We start from the raw sequence: 19,908 nt of genomic DNA, 5'->3' as shown, positions 1-19,908 counted from the left end.
CCCTTTTGCTTGGCTTAATTATCTGCAAAAACAATGATCCAAGTTACTGACCGAGGAGTGTAGAAAACCCACAGAATATCAAGAGCAGTATTACCACTGCTCTCAATATGCATGGTTTTGGTTGAAGCTTTATGGCTAAAAGAAGGAATGCACATGGAAAACCCCAAAGTAACCAACTTGGCTCTTAGGAAAGATAGAGGTATATTAAATATGTGTTTAGCCTGAGTAAACCCAAAGTCGTCTAGAATTATAGTTTTCCTATTCCTACAAAAAAATGACCTTCCCCTCTTATTATTCTCCCATGATTCAAACAGAACGCATTCCTAAAACAAGATGACATGCTCAAAAAGAGAACTTAGAGTGCCACAAAAGCATAAGCCTGTTGTACTAAGCCAGACTAAAGGTCTGGCCTAGGCCAGTATCTTCCCCTGACTATAGACTACAGCAAATGCTTAGGAAAGTCCGTAAGGAATAAAGCAAGCGCAGAGCATTCCTGCAGTGTAGTCATCCTGCCTCCCAAAACCCACAGTTCAGGCACTTTTTAACCTGGAGAACGCACCCCAGTCAGCACCTTTAAATAAACCCTTCATCCACAAATACATCTAATTGCTTTCTGAACCATTTTGTACCTTTTTCACCTAAAAAAGCTGCAGCAAGGAGTTCCACAACTTAACTCTGTGCTGGTAGAAAAGGTACTTCCTAGGCTAGCTTTAAATCTGCTGCCTGATCATTTCACCGAAGCCTCTTGAGCTCTTCCACTACGAGAAACAAGTATAACCACAGTTATTCACCATCTGCTTGCCATTCGCTATTTCAGATAGCCCCATCAGATCCATCACATCCACATTTGCTGTCTCTTCTAACCTAAGGGGCAATCACCCTCTTTAGTCCCACCTCATTTATTGTTTCATGCTTCTGATCTTCTCCGACTGCTTCTCAACACCCTTTCAGGTTCTGCTATAGCCTCCAACTTTTCTGTTCGGTTGGTTGGGTTTCTTGAGGGAGAAGGCTGTGAGAAGCAAGGATGGTGGCCAAAACTATCTACAGTGTTCACGAATGGACACCGTACAGATTTATATAATGGTTTACCAAAATATTCGGAATAAGTAAAGGAGACTAAATATCTCTTGAAAAAAAAAGAAAAAGGAAATACTACCTATTTCACAAAATATTTTGTATCTAAAAGGAAATATTTATTCTTCCTTTAATGGAAGTCTGATGATAAGAAAATAAAGACAACAATTCCTCTCTGATAGAAAGGGCCTAACAGCAGGCATGTGTTTTGAAGTCTATTGAAATCTCCTTTTTTTTTCTTTTTTTCTTTAAACAAGCCCTAAGTAAAGGGCATTGTCTAAAACTACCATGTATTAATAGTTAGCTGGAGTTTTCATATAGCTATGAAACCATCTTCCCCCAGTCTTAGTCCCATTTTTCAAAGGCTAAGTCAAAGCCTTTTCAAAAGCAAAGACTCAAATCCGCGCCGCAGATCTGGTCTGGCAGGCAGCGCAAACGCGGTGCCCTGCAGCACTCTTGTAAAAGCAGCCGAGCCTGGTTGCATAGCCGGTGACTTCTACTTATCCAAGAGCACCACGAACTAAAAAGCAACAATGAAAAGAATTTTTTCCATTAAGAGAGCCTTCTTTTCCTCTTTTCAGACCTATTCAGAACTGAAAGAGAATGCATTTGAAGATCGGTCACAGCCCAGGACAAATAGGGTACTTTGAGGTCACATTCTGCACCCGAGGAAAACATTCACAGCTATCCACAGCATCCCACCCATGTCACCTATAAAATACTCTTTTTTGTGATGCGAGTTTCTCTGTCCCAGCGATACCATACGATGGTGTGCTCAAAGCATAATACAGATGCCTGGTGATCGTTATCGAAAGCTTTTGCTATTACCGAAGTTGGGGGAGTTTGCACCGTGAGTGATGCGTGACATGTCACCAAGGGTAGGGTATATACACAAACTATAGAGTGACGCCTCCTGCATAAGAAATCTTACTGTTGACAAAAAGGTATGTTTCCATTTTACCAACATACCATAAAAATGTAGTAGCCTCATGCCATGCCTTGGTTAAACAACTCCGGTACATTTGCAGATATGCCTTTCAATAAACATTTCTTTGTGAGACGACCAATTATTTTTTCTTTTAGATCTCAAGGATATAGGATTAGAAGGCAAAATTCATTGCCTTTCTCTATTTATCAGTGCACAAGAGGTGCCTGTCTCATTCTGAAATTTTAGACTTCTGATCTGAAGAGGATCTCTCCCAAAAGACTGTCTACCAAAACATCAAAGAAGAGAAATTCTAATAAACTCCTCTTTGCTATTTTGGTTCATATAGTCTGCCTTTGTAATGCAAACGGTAGAACAGTATGTCTCCACCACACGAAAACAGACATCTGAATATAATTCAGGGTAAGGCAAACTACAGCTCAGGGACAAGAGAGAACGTTCCTTTGTTCTGCGTTATTCTTCCTCGGCCTCATTTTTGCAGCATATATCAATGATATTACAGAGCAACCGAACTGAAAGACCCTGGAGGGGGGGAACACAGGAGAAAATACAAGCAGAAGAAAACAGCGCTGTAAGAATAAGAGAAAAGGAACGAAAAGAAGTAACGACAGACGACAAAAATGCCCAAAAGAACCTTTCCTAAAAAAATGACTAAAACAGGCCAAGTATTTGTTTTCTCTTGGAAAGCTAGCGTTTGGGATTTGCTTGCAAAGAATGCAGATATTTGCATAGTATGATTGCTCGATACGTGTGCCCCGCTTCTTTCCTCGCTTTCGATCTTGCTCTATTTTCCTGAAGACGAGCTGCAAACGGGCCTCCCCTTATGGGCCAGTCACAGAGCCAGCCAGATTTATATAACAAAAACAGCTTTAGTATCATAAGCAGTTTTATGCCGCTTATTTAGCTATTGACCAGTGGAGAAAGACGCTAAACAAGCAAGCCCGATAGTCCCTGAATCACTCATATGCAAACATACTAAAGAGGATATGGTTTCGCCTATAAAACTTTAAAATAATCCCGACGACGTTCAAGTGCTAGATCATAAAGTAATTCCACGTTGGAAAAAGCAACGAACAGAATACAGCACAAGTAACTTGAAGACCAGGGATAAGATAACGCATGTTAGGCACCATTTTGACTGGCCCAGCATGTACAAAACAGAATTTTGGCATTTTCTGCCGTAGCGCTTCCAACAGGAGGAATGTAAACAATAACGGATTACGCAAACTCTCTTTCATCTATGATCCAGAAGCTTTCCAAGACTCAACTCGAATCAACATTAGCCTGTTGCACAACACACCGTTTCTATGCTCTTTCAGAAGATTTCAAAACATTTCCCAACCATCGCTACTCCAAAGCAAATAAATACTCCCACTCAGCTAAGCTGTCCAACAACACTACTTCTTCCAAGCTGACCAGCAGGCCCCTGTTTTGCCCTGAAACACCTCTATTTTCTATGCACTGGATTTATCAAGTCAGGCTGAAAAACAACGTCGAGGACCCCTAACTTCATTATCGCCCCTTTACCTCTCCTGCCTTGCTCTCTCCCTGCTGTGCCATATAAGAACGAGAATTATTTAAGACGAAGGGCATCTCCTCAATTCCTTTTCCTTGATTTGGCATGCGAGCCTCATGATGAACGCGGATTCATCGCTTTCTCCCGAGACTCAACCTGCCGGCGTGTCAAAGATCAAAAGCGTAATCAGTTCTACTGCTGCCTGAGCAGAAAATGGTCAAAAAGGAAGAAAATGGGAGCCATGAAAGCAGAGAGGGGAAAAAATAGCGCACGGATCACAGAGGAGGATAAAGGTGATATAGAAACATTAGGAGGACACTCGGCTTCTCAATCTATTGAAATGCAATATGAAACCATTCTTTTCAGACTTAATTTTAAGATACTTTGACTCATGTGGATGCACGTGTATGCAAAACGACGCTGCTTCTCCCTTATTAAAAACAGCCCATGCACATTAGCCATGCTCGCAGCTACGAGGGTAAAAATAAGCAAGAAAGGAAATTACAAATGATCAAAAATAAATCAATGCCAAAAAATACGAAAGGAAAAAAAAGGGAGACTTGCTTCAAATTTATTTTCTTAAAGGAAAGCTAAGATCCTTGTGCAACAACACGGCTGAGTGTGGACTTTTAAGGAAAAGAAGCAATTACAATGACACTTGTGTAAAACAAAAACAAACAAACAAAAAGCTCATGATTGAGAGTTGGCAACACCCCAAACTAAAGTTTTTCTTGAAACCATCCTCTCCGTGATACGCACAGCTCCAGATGCTGCAGTACCAGCACTGAGGCAAGCCTGCCTGCCCACGCAGAGCCCTCAAAATCAACAGGATTTGCCCCAAAAAATCGTCAACTCTTACACAATCCTTTTCCTTCTCGAGAAACAGGATAAGGACAAATCACAAACATATTTTAATCTGTGTCTCATGAGCCACTGTCTTAATGGTTATATCACATGGTGACTCTGACCGTAAAAGACGTGTTTCAGGAGAACATGAACTGAAATGAGGTCTCAGAAAGGACCTACATTTTTTTTGCCATCACAGTGAAGAAGTTTTATTTTTAAGAATAAAAATGATTTTAACCATTTAGCCCAGGAGAAACAGTCCATGCTAACTGCCATGGCATCAATTCCTTTTTTCTTTTTTAAAGCTTGAAGTATGTTTTTATCATTTAACAGCTGTGAAACTTGGTACAGGATATCTGACTTTGTGAGAAAAATAAAAATCATATTCTTCAGTCCATCAGAAACAGTTTAAAAAGGACCAAAAGACAAGACCACCAAAGAAACTTTTTGTTCAAAACTTCATTTATAGGCCTCAATTTAACTCAGAGGATTTATCTTCTCAAACCCCTAAAATAGAAACTTTTTGTCCATCTTGTCAAATCAATTTGATGTTTTCAGAGGAGATAACAGGTCTAGTGAACAAAGCAATTTGGATATAATGTATTTACATTTCTCTGTGAAAGCTGCCTTTTTACCAAAAAGACATTTTGATTAATCAATTGTCAGGCATTCAAGGGACCAACTGGCTCACTGATGGCTTGAAGGAGTAAACATCAACAAGAAAACATCATTTAGCAGGTACATTTCTAGCAAAAATAAATATGCTCCTCGCCTTACACCAGTTAGTTCTTTTTGTTTGTTTTGTGGTTTTGTTTATTTTGTTAAAAAAATCAACACGCTGAAAGGAACATCAAATCATCACTCGGGAAGAAAACAAATACAGCAACATAATAAGTACTGTAGAGGACAGGCTGCTAGGACAAAAAGCAAACCAGATTGCTCCATAAACTGAGCATACGCACAAAAAAACACACTGCAACCCCATCCAACGTAGGGCCAGAACATAATACGGGCCATGCAACCCCTCAGGAAGCAGGAGGAGTAAAACATGATTTGGGAGGGCATGGCTGAGTATGCGCTGAGCGCTAGCTCCATCAGAGCTAGATGAAAACCAGACGAAAGAGCAGATGAAAACCAGGAAAACCTAGTTACATGCACGAGAAAGGCACACACAGTGCAATGCATGCTAAAATTTTAGCATGAAACAGTTCCTTCAGTCTCCTTTACGCGGGGCCCTGGCACCCAGGGCTTGTTCTCTGCCTATACGTGCTGGAAGCAAAGACCAGTTGTTCCTATAAGTCTGTATAACGTCAGCTGTAAGTTGATTAGGGCCTCTGGATACTCTCAGAATGCAAATTGTGCCTACTCGACATGGTCCGTATGTTCCCCAATATAATTAATCCTCGCTAGCAATGACCCTGCTGTTATCAGATGATCATTTGCTCTAAGCGATGTAAGACAGGTGGATCTTGAGGGGTAAAAGCAGGGTTTGCAGATTAGTTCGGGAAGGGCATTTAGGATAAAGGAGAAGAAAGCGAGAGCGTTCGTGCATGCATGTGGCAGAAACACGGGCTACTAATACTAATCAAGAAACTGGGGCTGGGGGGAGTACAAGGAAAACCACCATTGCGACAGGAATAGGCAAACAGGGGGCCGAGATGTGAAGCACTTACAAAGGCAAGGACAAGGAGTCTCCATCTGATGCAGCAAGGAAAGGGAAGCCAACAGACCAGCTGTGAATGCTTTCAGACCAGCTAGAAAGCAGCTCAGAAGGAGACGTGTGGGTCCTGAAGGACAACGAGCTGAACGAGCGAGCAGTACGCTCGTGCAGCGATGACGGCTAACAACATACCAGGATGCACCAGAAATAGTCGTCAGCAGGTCAAGGGACACCATCATTCCCCTCTCTTTAGCATTCACAAGACCGCACTGATTCCAGTTTTGGCTTCCCAGTACAACACACACACTAGAGCAAATCCAGCTGAGGGCCACCAAGACGGTCGGGGGCTGAACATATGAGGAGAGGCAAGAGCAAAGGGGTCTGTTTAGCTGGGAGCAGAGAAGGCTGAAAATGGGGGGGGAATTCAATTGCTGTCTTCAGTAACCTAATGTGAAGTTACAGAGAAAATAGGACCAGGCAAGGGGTTCACAGCAAAAGGACAAGAAGCAACAGACACAAGTTGCAACACCAGAAATTCTGATTAGACATTAGCAAAAAAGTTTTTACCATGAGGGTAGTCAAACACTGGACCAACTGGCCCAGAGAATCTGTGAAATCGCCACCCTTAGAGATATGCAAAACTTCGCTGGACAAGCCCTTGAGCAAGGGCCTGATCTAACTTTCGAGTCGGCCCTGCTTTGAGCGAGGGATCAGACCATGAACCTCCAGAAGTCCCTTCCAACCTAAATTACTCAATGTTTCTCTGACTAGTCACAAAACTAGGTTTAGAAGTGCCATATTCACCTGAAAATAATGAAAAGAAGGTAAGTTGCTCATGTTTTCTGAGGATAAGAGCTCATGGGCAGTCACTGCAGAGCAGCCAACGCAGCAATCGTCCGTTCAAGTTACCATGGGGCAGCCACTGCCATCTGCCAGTGCTAGCACAGTGACTGTCCATCTGGTACCTAAAAGCACATACGAGACGCTTCAGAGCATCCTAACCCTGGAGGGCCAAGCACAGACCTATTGCCAAAGGTCTTCAAAGAAGAATGATCATTTCTGAAGAGCGAAATATCCCATGTCGCAATATGAAAATAAACTGCAGGAACTGCTCCAATAAACTCTTCCCATGGGTACAGTTAACACCACCACCCACAGACAACGGGTTTATCTTATCTGCTTCAGGTTTCTTCATTCTTTTCTGACGAATGCATTGGATTTCTGTTACCTCTGAAGTTCTTCTATTGCACAGTTGAAGCAACACATATTTATACTGTCTTTTTACCTATGATCACAATGTAAACCATCAAAGATATTTTTAAGCTTGCCTAATAGAAAAAAAAGCTTACTGCACAAGACTGGCCTGCCCTCGGACACTAACTTCAAGGAGTTTAGTAAACAGTTTATGCAGATATTTGCACCATGCAAATGTTTGCGTTATGCAGATTTTTTGTAATGCAGTTAAAATTGATAAAACCCCGTTTAGATTTCTCCTTATTCCAGTCTTGAGAATTTCCAAGATCATCTTATATTCAGGCTAAATACCAACTTTTGAACAAACAAAATGTGAACATCAGAAGGCCAAGAAAACATGGCGAGAGTGGTGAACAAAGTGAGGGCTCAGACAAGCACTGTTACGAGTCAGGGAGGTAGCAAAAGTTGAGCTTTGGAGAAGCTTGGCTGGAATCTACAGTGTTTATCAACAAACTTGGAAAGTTTACAGCGTCCCGGTGTGCAAAGTTCAATCTTGCAAAACTTCTGGCATGGTGCAGAAATAGTGAAGAGTAAAAGAAGCTTATGGTAAACACTAAAATTTAACACAAACTAAGAAAAGAAATAAAATATGGGCATTGCTCTTGAAAAATTCTTGGGAATTTTTTTTCGTATCAGGAAAAGATATTTTTCAACAGATTTTTTTTTCACCCTTCATCAAAATTAGAAGCATCTGCTATTTCCTGAACTTGGTTTACTGAACAACATAGCTTGGTACTAATGAAGATGAAATTCAAATGTCATCTAAAGCAATTAAAAAAATTTGAATTTTTTTTCCTACTTCAAAAATGTTACAGTATTAAGCTCACACTTGCTTGTCCTCAGGCACAAACTTCCTAGTGATTTACAGATGATTTTAAAGTCTAAAGCATAACTGTTAATGCTGTGAACTACTTATAACCTCAATTTAAAAAGCCTAATCATTTTTGGAAAGCACAGAAGAAACTGCAGGCACAAACTAGGATCATTTCACCTTTTCAACGGTGTATTAAAAATTAGCTCGATTAGAGCAAAAAGACTGAGACAAGACAACATTTTTTTCTCTTTGCACACATCAGTTCAGTGCATGATACCAGAAGAGTGCTTACAGGTTTTTTTGGAAGGCAGAAGGTTTCCTATACTTCAAATAGGATGAGAGAATAACGTAACATCTGAGTTGTGTGTCCTGTTTTGACCTTAGGCTGACTGTTTGCAGGAAGCATTCTTTCATTACAAAACAACTCCAGTTTCATTAAAAAAAAAGGAAAAACAAGAAAAACACGCACTATTTTTACTTTTTTGCTCCACTTTTTGTTACTACGCTGATCTTGTTCCTTTCTCTCAGACGTTACAAGGACTTCTGAGAACAAACATGAAGCATTTTTAGAAGTTCATCGTAAAAATGAAAAGCAGCACTGCAGAAGGTTAACTACAGAAATAGCTAACTGGCCGCTTGCAACAAGCGGGGTCCAACGGGGGCATGACATTTTCATATACAACCCGGGTTTTTTTTTTTCATTTCAGCTAAAAGAATTGAAAACAGAAGGTGGTGCTTGTCACTGTGAGACTGAAGTACGCAAATGCACAGGTTAAATTTAGGTCTCCTCTTGAAACGTAGACTGTTAACCATTAGCCATGAATCAGTCTCTTACCACAGACAGATGAGCCGGATTGCAACCATCCGTCAGGAGAACAGTTTTATCTACGCGTATTTTTACAAGGCTGTCCAACCCATGACTGTTGTTTCTGAACATTTTCCAAGGGCTTTAAAAGTGTAAAGTTTAAAGTATGTAAGGATACACACTGGTCTACGAAAGCTATATGGCTGCAGCGTTGATTGCTTGGCCTCTTACCTTACGCCAACGGGGACATAATGCATGCTAAATGACTGTCATATTCAAACGTGATAAAAACGGGCAGTTTTCTGCATTAGAAGGAGCTTGCATGCAGAAGTACTTCAAGCTCAACAACATGATGATAATTTTTTGTGCCTAAAATAATTAGGATTTGGGCATGAAAACATAATACTTGCACGCTACACTACAGTAACACGATCTGTTCATTGTAAAAGCAAAAACAAATCAGTAATTGTTTATGCTGCTGCTGACTGCACAAAAGGACACCACTATATGTGCTGCATTGGCAGTATTATCTATTTAGATTACTGGAACATATTTATACTGCTAAAAGCCAAATACGGCTCCAGGGTCCAAGTTAAAAAAAACATCATTGCATACAGCTAGTTTCTTACTGAGTAAACTTACCTAAAAGCTGCCAGTAAGGGAGCATAAATTGAATCTCCATCATACACATATAAATGGTCCCAACTGCATTCTGTAGCAAAGTGATTGAATCGAAGCCTCAGGATTGTGTTTGGCCTGTAAATAATAAAACATTTGTAATTAGCCACTCAGCCCACACGACAGAATCCATCCGACAAACTCCTCTGGGTTGTAGCTCCCCTTTCAACAAGAAATTGAGTTAGAGTAACTGTATTTACTTCAAAAGTGCTGTGGCTTTCATTCTTGGTGTGCACGCTCCTCTGGCATTAAGGAATAGATTCTTTTTGGTCAGAAACACAACTGTGTCCCTAAATCGTCCCCCACCACCGACAGCAGAAACTGCAGAGCAGGCCCAACCAGCCCTCTATTCCTTTGCCAGCACATAATGATAGGGCTTTGCAGAACCAGGCAAGGAAAATCCATACGGACAACGCACTTAAAGAATCACAATCACCATCAGGGAACCAACCGATTCCCTTTTTCTTTGTTCGAGGGATTTTCTGCAGATCGATATGGTGTCCTGAGATTGATTATTTCCTTGGAAGCTGGCAGAAAGCCTTCTTTATCACTTTATTACTTTTGCAGGACTGTAGGACTCTCCTGAAGGAAACCTCTCAGAACTGGAAACCTTCTGAAATACGCTACAAGGGGTGCTAACTAAAGAAGTTCTGAGTCTTGCCCACCACCCTTTGGGAGCTGGGAAATACAGGTCAAGAGAATGCGGAGGAGGTTTGTCTTCTAAAGAATGAAAGGCCCTGGGCTTGTAATTTCTGCCAAAAGGAAGGTCTTTCATTACTTGGACTGTCAATATACAGTAACCACTGCCCCTTTACTCTTTACAAATGCTAGACAGCTTGCTTGGTTTTCTTCTGTGGGCACCAGTTGAGAATGAAAGAACTGGAATTCCTGAAAAGAGATCTGCCACCTTCCACCTGAGCACAGCACACCCCAAAACACCCTGATGTTAACTGCACCAGCCCAGAGGTCTCTCCTCTGGTGACTTACTAAGCCTCTCGACAAGGGAAGGGGGCAGAACATTCATCTGTTCACCTAACTTCTGCAGAAGACCACCAGGAGGCCTGATCTTATGAGATGCATCAGTAGGAAAAAAGATTTTATTTACTTGATGAAGGGATGGAAACAGTAGTTCGGGTAGCAAAACTGGCCAGCATTCATTTAACAGATGTTCAGGTGCTGTTAGTTGCACTGCTAATATGCAGAGTTACATCTAAAGAGAATCACATGAAAGCGACAGTGCCTACCCAATTTAGCAGGCAGCGCAGATGCCCTGCTTAGCACACCAGAAGCACCTTTGTCAGGAGAACGTTCTCCAAGAGCTCAGCCCAAGGGGGGTGAAAACACCACTGACTTTGTGCTTGGACCCTGAGATACAAGAACAGCGCATCTACAGAGGTGCTGCTTCTTCCTATCCACAGCTGTAGCTGTTGAAAGGGTAGATGCACTCACTAGGATCTCTCAACAACGCTGCCCTGGGGTTCAGATGAAATCCTTGCTCGTCCTAATCAAATAAATTAATAAGACATCAGCCTGCCGTACAGTCCTTCCTTCCTACGGAAGGAGAATTCTTAAGGGAGCTATTCTGCAAAAGAATAATTTTTTCGATAGGCATCCTGATCTTTTTCAGGCTTTTGGAAAAAGGGAAGCAGGTACAAACTCCAGGATAACATCTTGCTTAAAGAAAAGGTACATCGTCATTTCAAAATGGAGCAGCCTACGAAATTGTGGGGATTCTGCTTCTACTTTAACAGCCTGACAGCTGTAGAGCAGAGAGAAATCCTTAATCAATAAAAGCTTTAGACAAATAACAAAAAGAAAGAGATTATTTATGCTACAGCTAACAACTCATTAGCAGACAGCATTCATCTGCAGAAATGCAAGACACATGGCGCACAGGTTCTGCCTTAGACAAGATCCTGAGGCTGGCTGGATCTGCCTTGTCTCACACTTGAGGGAATGTCCTGAGATGAAGACACTGCACACACACCGGCCAAGAAGAATCATAAAAGGTGCTAAAAAGAAACCGGTACAGTAATGAACACGTGACTTATTTTATGTCTGAATTTATCTAGTGACTTCGAGTGCACGTTTGGATTGCATCTTTACTTGCTAACCTCAAAAGCCCTCTACATACCAGTATGCTAGCACCGAGGCGAAGGCACTTAGCAGAACGCAACAGCTTTGCAGAAGCTGTTCTCAGAGTACAGATCTCTTTGGGAATTTCACGCTTGGCAAAGAGCTTTGGCTATTTTCTCCGGGGTGCATAATCATGCTGATTAAAACTGCTGAAGCATCTCCTTTCTGCCAACCACCATCCTCTGACAGCAGGGTATAAACAATCAGAAGCAGGTAGAGAAGACCTACTAAAATGCCTGCTTATGAATAAAGAAGGAACATTTTCATACACGTCTTCACAGCAAGAAAGATCTCGGTTCAACCTTTACAAATTGGTATTTCTCTACAAAGCCTCACAGTATTAACTGAAGGAGCAGTTACAGTGACATTATCAGGGACCTGTGAGAAGCACTTCACTTCTGATAAAAACAGAGTCAAATTAGCCTTTAGGGAAAAAAAAAAGCACATGGGGTTTACGCTCACTGTACTGTACTTGCTGAGGCTGGTTCGTCTGTCATAACATCCTTTTTAAAACATCTCCTAATTATTTATAATTCCAAACTGGCTGCAGCTATATTTTTACTACATACAATAGTTAAGAGGTGTAGCTGCTTAAGACATTTAACTTTGATCTTAACTGTAATAAAAACACGCATGCCTTATATAGTTAATGGTGAGTGCTAGGCTTCCAATTTCAGGTTCTGAACATCTCTCTGGAATAGCTTAGCCTTCACCTTGGAGTATCTTGGGAGTTTAGGCATTTAAGTTATTCATCCAAAATAAATGTCTGAAGTAGACCAAGCGAATACCTTTCCATCCTCACCCATCAGACCTCTCAAACAAAAAGAGAAGACTAAAGATGAACCTACCCTGGGCTTTTTAAAAGTTCTGATCCTCCAAGATGCTGAGTGACCTCAGCTTATAAGATTTCAAGGCGAGTGAAATCATCCATGCTTTCACCTGACTTGTTCCTGTTCGCAAACCTCTCATATGAGTCCACTTATTGATTCAGGCAGCAGTATAGAATATGACTTAACATAAAGTTGTTCATGGCATCATAACTGACCATACAAAATTTTAAAGACTTCCAGATTGATTTTACAGGCCTGGTGTCAGTCTGGTGCCAATACAGACGCTCTGAACTGCTGTATCAGTAACCGGGGACAGTCAGAGGATAGCACTAAATGGGCTATTCCTAAAATCACTGCAAGAGATAGCAGTAAACAATATAGCAATCAAATACAGCAACAATAGGGAAACTAGGGGAAGAGTTCCGAGGGACTTTTCGCGGTGTAGAAGTCCTTTGCAAAAGGTCAGTGGTCCCTCTGAAGTCATCATGGCCTGCTGGGTAAATAAGCATCTGAAGTGCAACATTACAGAAATTGAATCTTTACAAACAAGAGCTGTTATACAGTTTGTTCTTTCTACTCTTTCATAATGCCAAAAATTTAAATACATAGTAAGGCTCAAGAATCTGAATGGCCAGCTATGGTAGCAGTTAATAATTAATTTTTTTTTATTTGCACAGAGACATTTATTCTGATTTTCCATGCAAAGTTTCAACATGAAGAATGTTTTATACAGGAGACCTCAAACTGAGAAGTTAGTTTTCAGGGTTCACTCGTACAAAAACCCTTATTTATCAAGATAGGGCAGCACCTAGTTACTCAAGTTTCAACAACAGTAACAAAAAAGCCATGATGAGATCTAAAAATATTCTGTGCAGTTAAACCTCACCTAAAAGTTACAATAAACATCACTATCAAAAAAATCTAGATGTTCACTACACTCACCTTCCTTCAATGAGCCAGGTGCATTTTGTTTTGTATTTGTAATTTCCAGGACCATCTGTCACATACCCTGAAGGCCCAGTGAGTCTGTAAATAAATAAAAACAAGCATTTAATATTATTAAAGGCTCATAAAGGATACCCTGAATTTAAAAGATCCATCATTAGATTTTCATATACTGAATAGCCATTACAAACAAACCTAAAACAATGCAAAACAAATGATGAGGTAATTGGGATTCTGCTATTAAACTCTTTTCCTATGCTTTTTGACGACTGTCCTTGGATCATGACAATTAGGAGCGATGCCTTCTCCATCAGGTTGATGGCATTCTTCTCCAATCAGCACAAAAAGAAAAAAAAAGAGCTTCTTCCACATAGAGTAATATACAGACTGCCACACAGCCAGCAAAAGTAATTCATTAACAGAAAGCTAAAATTATTTCTAAACTATTTATTTATACAAATTACACAGTTCTTGAGAGAAGAATATCAGACGGAGCCCATGGTGCAGCCTCTTGTCCATTCTATATTTGACTCTTCAAACTCCCTTATGACCTCTTTACAGACTAAACAGAGGACTGATTTCTATAATCTTCCACTGCAAAGTAGGGCCTTAATTTCTCATGCATATAAATACTGCATAAATCAAGACAATCTCAGAACACGGCAGTTCCACAAATCCCTCAACTTTGGTCAGGCGCTCCCACTCCCATGCTATCCCCTTCCACTGGAGCACAGTCATGGGGTGAGTCACGTCAGGTATCTGATCCGCGAACAATTTTTATTTTCCCCTTCATCCACATCAGTTTTCACCCTGGAATAGTCCCACATCTGGTTCACTCTAGGCCCGTACGAAAAACGGCACTGAGGCTGGGTCAGCACTGAAACAGTGACACTTCTTTCAGCAGCAGCACCGGCGGTAACTTCATGCCCTCTAGAGTTACAAAGTCAGACTCTTTCTGTCCCCCCGTATTGCTTTTCTGACATGTAAGCACTTCCGTTATCCAGATCCCTATGCTTCCAGACTCCACAAAGATCACAGAATAGCTGGGGTTAGAAGGCACCGCTGGACCAACTCTCCTGCTCAAGCAGGGTCACCTAGAGCAGGTTGTCCGGGACCATGTCCGGTCAGGTTTTGAATATCTTCAAGGATGGTGACTCCACCATCTCTCTGGGCAACCTGTCCCAGTGGTCAACCACCCTCACAGTGCTTGGGAGACTTACAGCCCACGTCAGGTGATCAAAGCGAAAGAGGTTAAGTGGTTCCCACTGCCAGGATGGTGCCTGAAGGACTACGCTATAGACAGCTCCTTCCCCTCTGCACCTGTGAAGTGGAAGGTGACCATCTGATAGTGACAAAGGACTTTGGACAGGGACATGAAAGTAGAAAATACAGCTGGAATCATTCATCCCAGGACACTCAATAAATACCAGCACTTAAAAGCATCAAAAATTCAGAACGCCATAGAGAGAGAGAGAAGGGAACAAAACCAGTAAAGAAGAAGAAACATCTTATTAACATCTGCAAAACACTGTACAGGTGCAAACGCTAGCCAACCGCATTTCTCTACACACTGATTGCAGTGATGTCCAAACAAGAAAGAGCAAACAATGCCGAGCTCACAAGGGCATTTTGATCAAAATTTAATCAGGACACCGTAAAACGTATGTCAGAACTACATTTAACTTTTTGTTGCGCTACAAAGGAAACCGATATTCTGCTATTACTGCTAGTAGTTAGCGTGAGTAGCCCCACAAACAGGTACTGGAAAGAGTGGGCGAAGACATGCAAAACCTGTTTCTGCATTCCCAGACGAAAGGGCGTATTGATTACTATTATTCTTAATGCGACAGCCAAATACACGCATACTGTAATTCAAGACGATAGCAGCCATCTCCTGCTGGCTGCAGCTGTACCTTGTCTCCTCCATAGATTTTTACAGGGCAAGTTTTCTCCAAAGACCATGGATAACTGGGAGCACAGAGCCACCGTTCAGGGGCTGAGGGAGACGGATCCAGCAGGAGCTCGGGGCAGCAGATCCAATCTCTTAGGTTCACATCTGCATCTTCTGTCTCAGCTTAAAGACTAGTAGGAGCACACATAGGCAACGGGCAAAAAAAACAGGAGCCAAAATCACCTGGACACATGCTCCTAGCTCATATGCATTAGTCAAAATGTTCCAAACTGCTATTAGCAAGTTAAGTGGAGCAGCAAGCGGTGAAATAAAATCACCAGGTAAGGACAACGTCGAATGTAAGCAGCATTCGAAGATGCCCAAACACCACTTTCTGGCAGAGGATTCCCGGGGAGGTTATAAATTCCACACACTATAAATTCCAGAGCAAATCAAAGCCTTCTGGCGTAACTCAATTGTCCTACTTAAAGCATAGTTTTAGCAAAATAAAAACACGCGGCGAAATCAAATTTGGCAGAAAGGAGAAGGAAACAATACCACAAGTCCCCAAAATAGCAGTATTTTGGAACATTTTGTTATGACTTTTCCTCCTGTTAATGCTGTTATCTGATTTTTTTTTTTTAAGGTATTTTGACTGAGTCAAAACAGTCTCCCAGAGTCTTTTCCACAGAATAATGTTAAATTTACACACGGTTCACTTCTGATACAAATTTTGAAAGAACAGATTTGGAAAACTAATTTCCTCTTTCTCCATATTGATTTATTGCTATACTTTCCAGCCTCAGAAATTTAGCCTAAGATTTTTAAAACTCATTTAAAACTACATTTAGGCAAGTGAAGAAAAAAGAAAGTCCAATTTTTAGGAGCACAGGAAACATCTGTACCTTCCATCGATTTTTAAGGCTTCAACATCTTTGAAAATTCAACTTACTTATCTGTATTTGCAAAAACGAATGCAAATTCCAAACTGTGTGCAATAAATACCCAGTCCTTTTGTCTAAAAATCTGACCTTTGGAAAATAGTATCCACGAAAAACCTAGGAAGCAAACTGTATTGACTCTTCGCCGCTGGCAGCGTTTTGCCCGCAACCAGGAGTAAACAGACTCCGGGAGCCCGAGCAAGTCTCGCAAGCTCAAAACAACCTTGTGCAATCTGCCAAGCTCTCCAACAGTCTCTACTCGGAACAATTTTCTCTGGAAGCAATTACTAAATCATTCACCACAGAAACACTATCAAGAGCAACACACACACACACACACACACACACACACACACAAAAATCCCTAAGTACAACAGTCCTGGCCACATGTCAGATCTCAGAAAAAAAAAAAAAAAAAGAAAAAAAAAAAGGAGCATTTCAGCATTGACATAATCTATGGTCATATTTAAGTGATGCAAAAAAACAAAGCGCAGGATTTAGTTTTAAAAATAACCCAAGTCAAATTTCCTTGATACGCTATTATTTAAATAGTAATCTCTAAGGTATTTGGATTCCTTACTAAGCTTTGGAAGCCGCTGCCATTAGCCACAAAAAAAGCACATTAAAAAAACCCAGCAAGTTCAAGTCTGTGAAAGCAAAAGAAATAGGAGCGAAGCGCTTATCACATCTCCAGTCTGGAACGGGCAGGACCTTATCGGACACGCATTACTCTATAAACACTCTCTCGCAAAGACATGCTCCAAGACAGACAGAAATAAATACTCAGCGCAAAAAAGCAAACGAATGCTGGAATTTTAGCTGTATATTCAACAAAGCAAGCTCAGCACAAGTTAGAAAAGCAAACAAAACCCCGTCCCCAGCAATTTAGGCCTGCTTGCACTATACGGATGATGTCCTGCTTTGTATTTGTGGGTCCTGATAACCGGACACGCTCTGGACAGTGTTTTGGTTTGGGCTGTGGGAAAAGTCTCCAGAAGCGAATGCGTGAGAACTCGCGGAGGGAAAGTGCCCCAGGAGCAAGGTGCTGCAAGACGGGACCACGCACCCGGGGCTATTCTCACGATGTACACTAGAAAAACCCACAACTACGTAACACGCAACCAACGTCATCAGGATCCAAGGTCTTTCGGCTAACGTACTAGAAAGATGAAGTCCAAAGGGTAGCGTGGCATTTTCTGCTGGTTACTCTCCCACTGCTCAGCTCAGCTTTAGTTTGCGTATTTACAATTTTATCGCTGGGACGCAAACTCGAGCGCCGCGATGTTTGGAAAGCTATCGATTCCCATGTCTGTTTGCCGACGCAGCAGTATATAAAGCTTCTCTACAGCAAGCTCTCAGGCTAAGAAGGGCTGCCGAGGACATCACGTCCACGCTACTCCTACTCCGCAACTCTCTGCTGCGCTCTAAGAAAACAAAAAAGCAAGGTCATTTCGGTTTCGTGTGCACTGCGTAAACACACATATACACACACAACAGTGGGATAACACACACAAAGCTAGATAACAAGTTTAACATGTACAGAGCTGCAATATTGACTTTAAAACCACCAGGGTAGGAAAAAAAAATATTGCAAGTATCTGTTTACAAAACTCCGATTTTAAAACCTATACGTAGGTTCATGTACGCGCTACCTAGGCTTGTTTTGAACATTACCAGATGGCAGCTTTGTTGTTCATATTCGATCTAAGTTTTTCGCTGATTTTCAATTAGAATTGTTTTTTCCCCCCAATATTTAGGAATCAAATGGAACACAGAGATGGCGTGAGCGAACTGAACCTACTGCACGACACATATCCAAGGGGCTCCAACCCCGAGTGCTTCGCACGTCACCTTTTTGTAAGATGAAGACCAAAGGAAAGCAATGAAAAGGATTATGGTTTTGCAAAAAAGAGCCTGCTGCAAAGAAATATTTTACATGAAAGAATTCTGTGTATTTAGATACTCCTCTCCAGTTCTGGCAGCCCCCCAAAAAGCACAACGCTAATGCAGGAAACTCAGATACCAAGCAGTGGCATCTCCTGGAACAATGTTAGGTAAAAAGCAATATCTGAGCACCAGAACATCTCAGATAAATATATATGGTTTTAATAACAATCTGGTTAACACTAGAAGTGTGTATTTTTCAAATACAAATTAGTATACACTGCCTAAGTTCCTACAGAGACATGATCTACGCAACCAGGCAAAGACTCAAATCCGTTATCCAATCTATTAAATCTAAAACAGTCTTCTTGCTAATTATTAAGTGCAAGGAAAGTCCAAAACTCAAGAGTACCTTATAACATAGGAGTAAATCATTCTGAGGCACTTATTTCCAAAATGTAGAAACATTAAAGGTAAATTATATGGTGATAATGAGTTGGTGAATATACTTATCTTCACGAGAAAAAGTAAAAACCAGAAAACGGAAATTGCCTCTTCATTACTCACCAGAGGTAAGCAGGCTGATTTGGTTTACGCAGCACATCAATCCTTAACCTCTCTAAGATACCATCAGTGGATCTCAAAGTGGTTTGCATCACTTTTCAGTAAGACTGCAAAGACACTTTAGTGCCACAGAGCACACACCAGCATTCTCACTCCTTAGCACGGCCTTGCCATTAAAAAAAATTGGTCCCTCATGCTAATTTTGAGGTTACTAAAACTAGAGCCTGATGCAAACAATAAGTCTTCCTTCTCTCTCCCAAGTGCTGCCGCGCTGCTTCAAGAACACAATTAAAAGCCATTGTTTCAGTTAAGTTCGAACTTGCATCCTATAAAGAAAGGGCTCTTAAGGGCTATTACCAGAACAACGGCATCCTATCCTAGGACGATTAACAATTTAGCTCTGTTCATTTTCTCAAAAAATGCAGTCTTTGAGGTTAAAGGCTATATCCTTTTATGGTGTGCCACAAGCAAATATCCTAATTTATAGACATGGAATAGTGATCAGCCACATACAAGATGAGTGAAACCCATCAACTAAATCTACACACCTATTCCACGAATTTCGAACATGTGTAACAGCCAGGTCCCCTCTTCTGCCAACTAGATGTCTCACCACAGGTATAGCTAGAAAGGAATCATTAATTACATATCAGGTCTCACACAGAGAAAGGTAAAGATGTTCCTGGAAAACTAAGTTTAATAAGGATTTAATGCATGCAGCAACAGGTATCTAACCAAAGACTGTGTATATAGAGAATCTTCCCAATCCTGCACAGGTCCGAAGCCCCCACTACAACTGAGATAACAACAGAACCATCCTCGAGATGAGCAAACCCATGCAAAAGTTGCTGCTGCCACCGTAATACCAGAAGTATCAAATCTGATCACCTTAACGCTACAACTAAGAGCACAAAATCACTGCTTGCTCCCCTGATGCTTTTTCCAGGTAGTCCTCCATGGTGTACCACGCTGGTTTCTGTACCCAGTTTGAAGGTAGCCCTACTCTGTGGTTGCAAATATTCTAGGGTTAGAGCTTCTGGATGTTGTCACCTCCCACTTCATCTTGATGAAGCCCAGAACATGTCCTCCTCCCTGGGTGGTGGGAGGTTGACACGGTATTTAAA

At 41.3% G+C, this 19,908-nt stretch overlaps 1 protein-coding gene across 1 annotated transcript in view; it reads right to left on the bottom strand.

The window, feature by feature from the left end:
- The window catches only part of ATRN (attractin), a 217,455-nt gene that overhangs the window by 101,021 nt on the left and 96,526 nt on the right, over positions 1-19,908 (bottom strand). The window contains exons 3-4 of the mRNA XM_067297263.1: positions 13,502-13,585; positions 9,558-9,671 (exon numbers count right to left, since the gene is read on the bottom strand). Coding sequence (XP_067153364.1) covers positions 9,558-9,671; positions 13,502-13,585 — 198 coding nt within the window. The remainder of the gene's footprint in view (positions 1-9,557; positions 9,672-13,501; positions 13,586-19,908) is intronic.

This window comes from Apteryx mantelli, chromosome 5 (assembly GCF_036417845.1).
Source record: "Apteryx mantelli isolate bAptMan1 chromosome 5, bAptMan1.hap1, whole genome shotgun sequence".
In the NCBI taxonomy this organism is placed as follows: domain Eukaryota; kingdom Metazoa; phylum Chordata; class Aves; order Apterygiformes; family Apterygidae; genus Apteryx; species Apteryx mantelli.
This window is presented reverse-complemented; position numbering and strand designations above follow the sequence as displayed.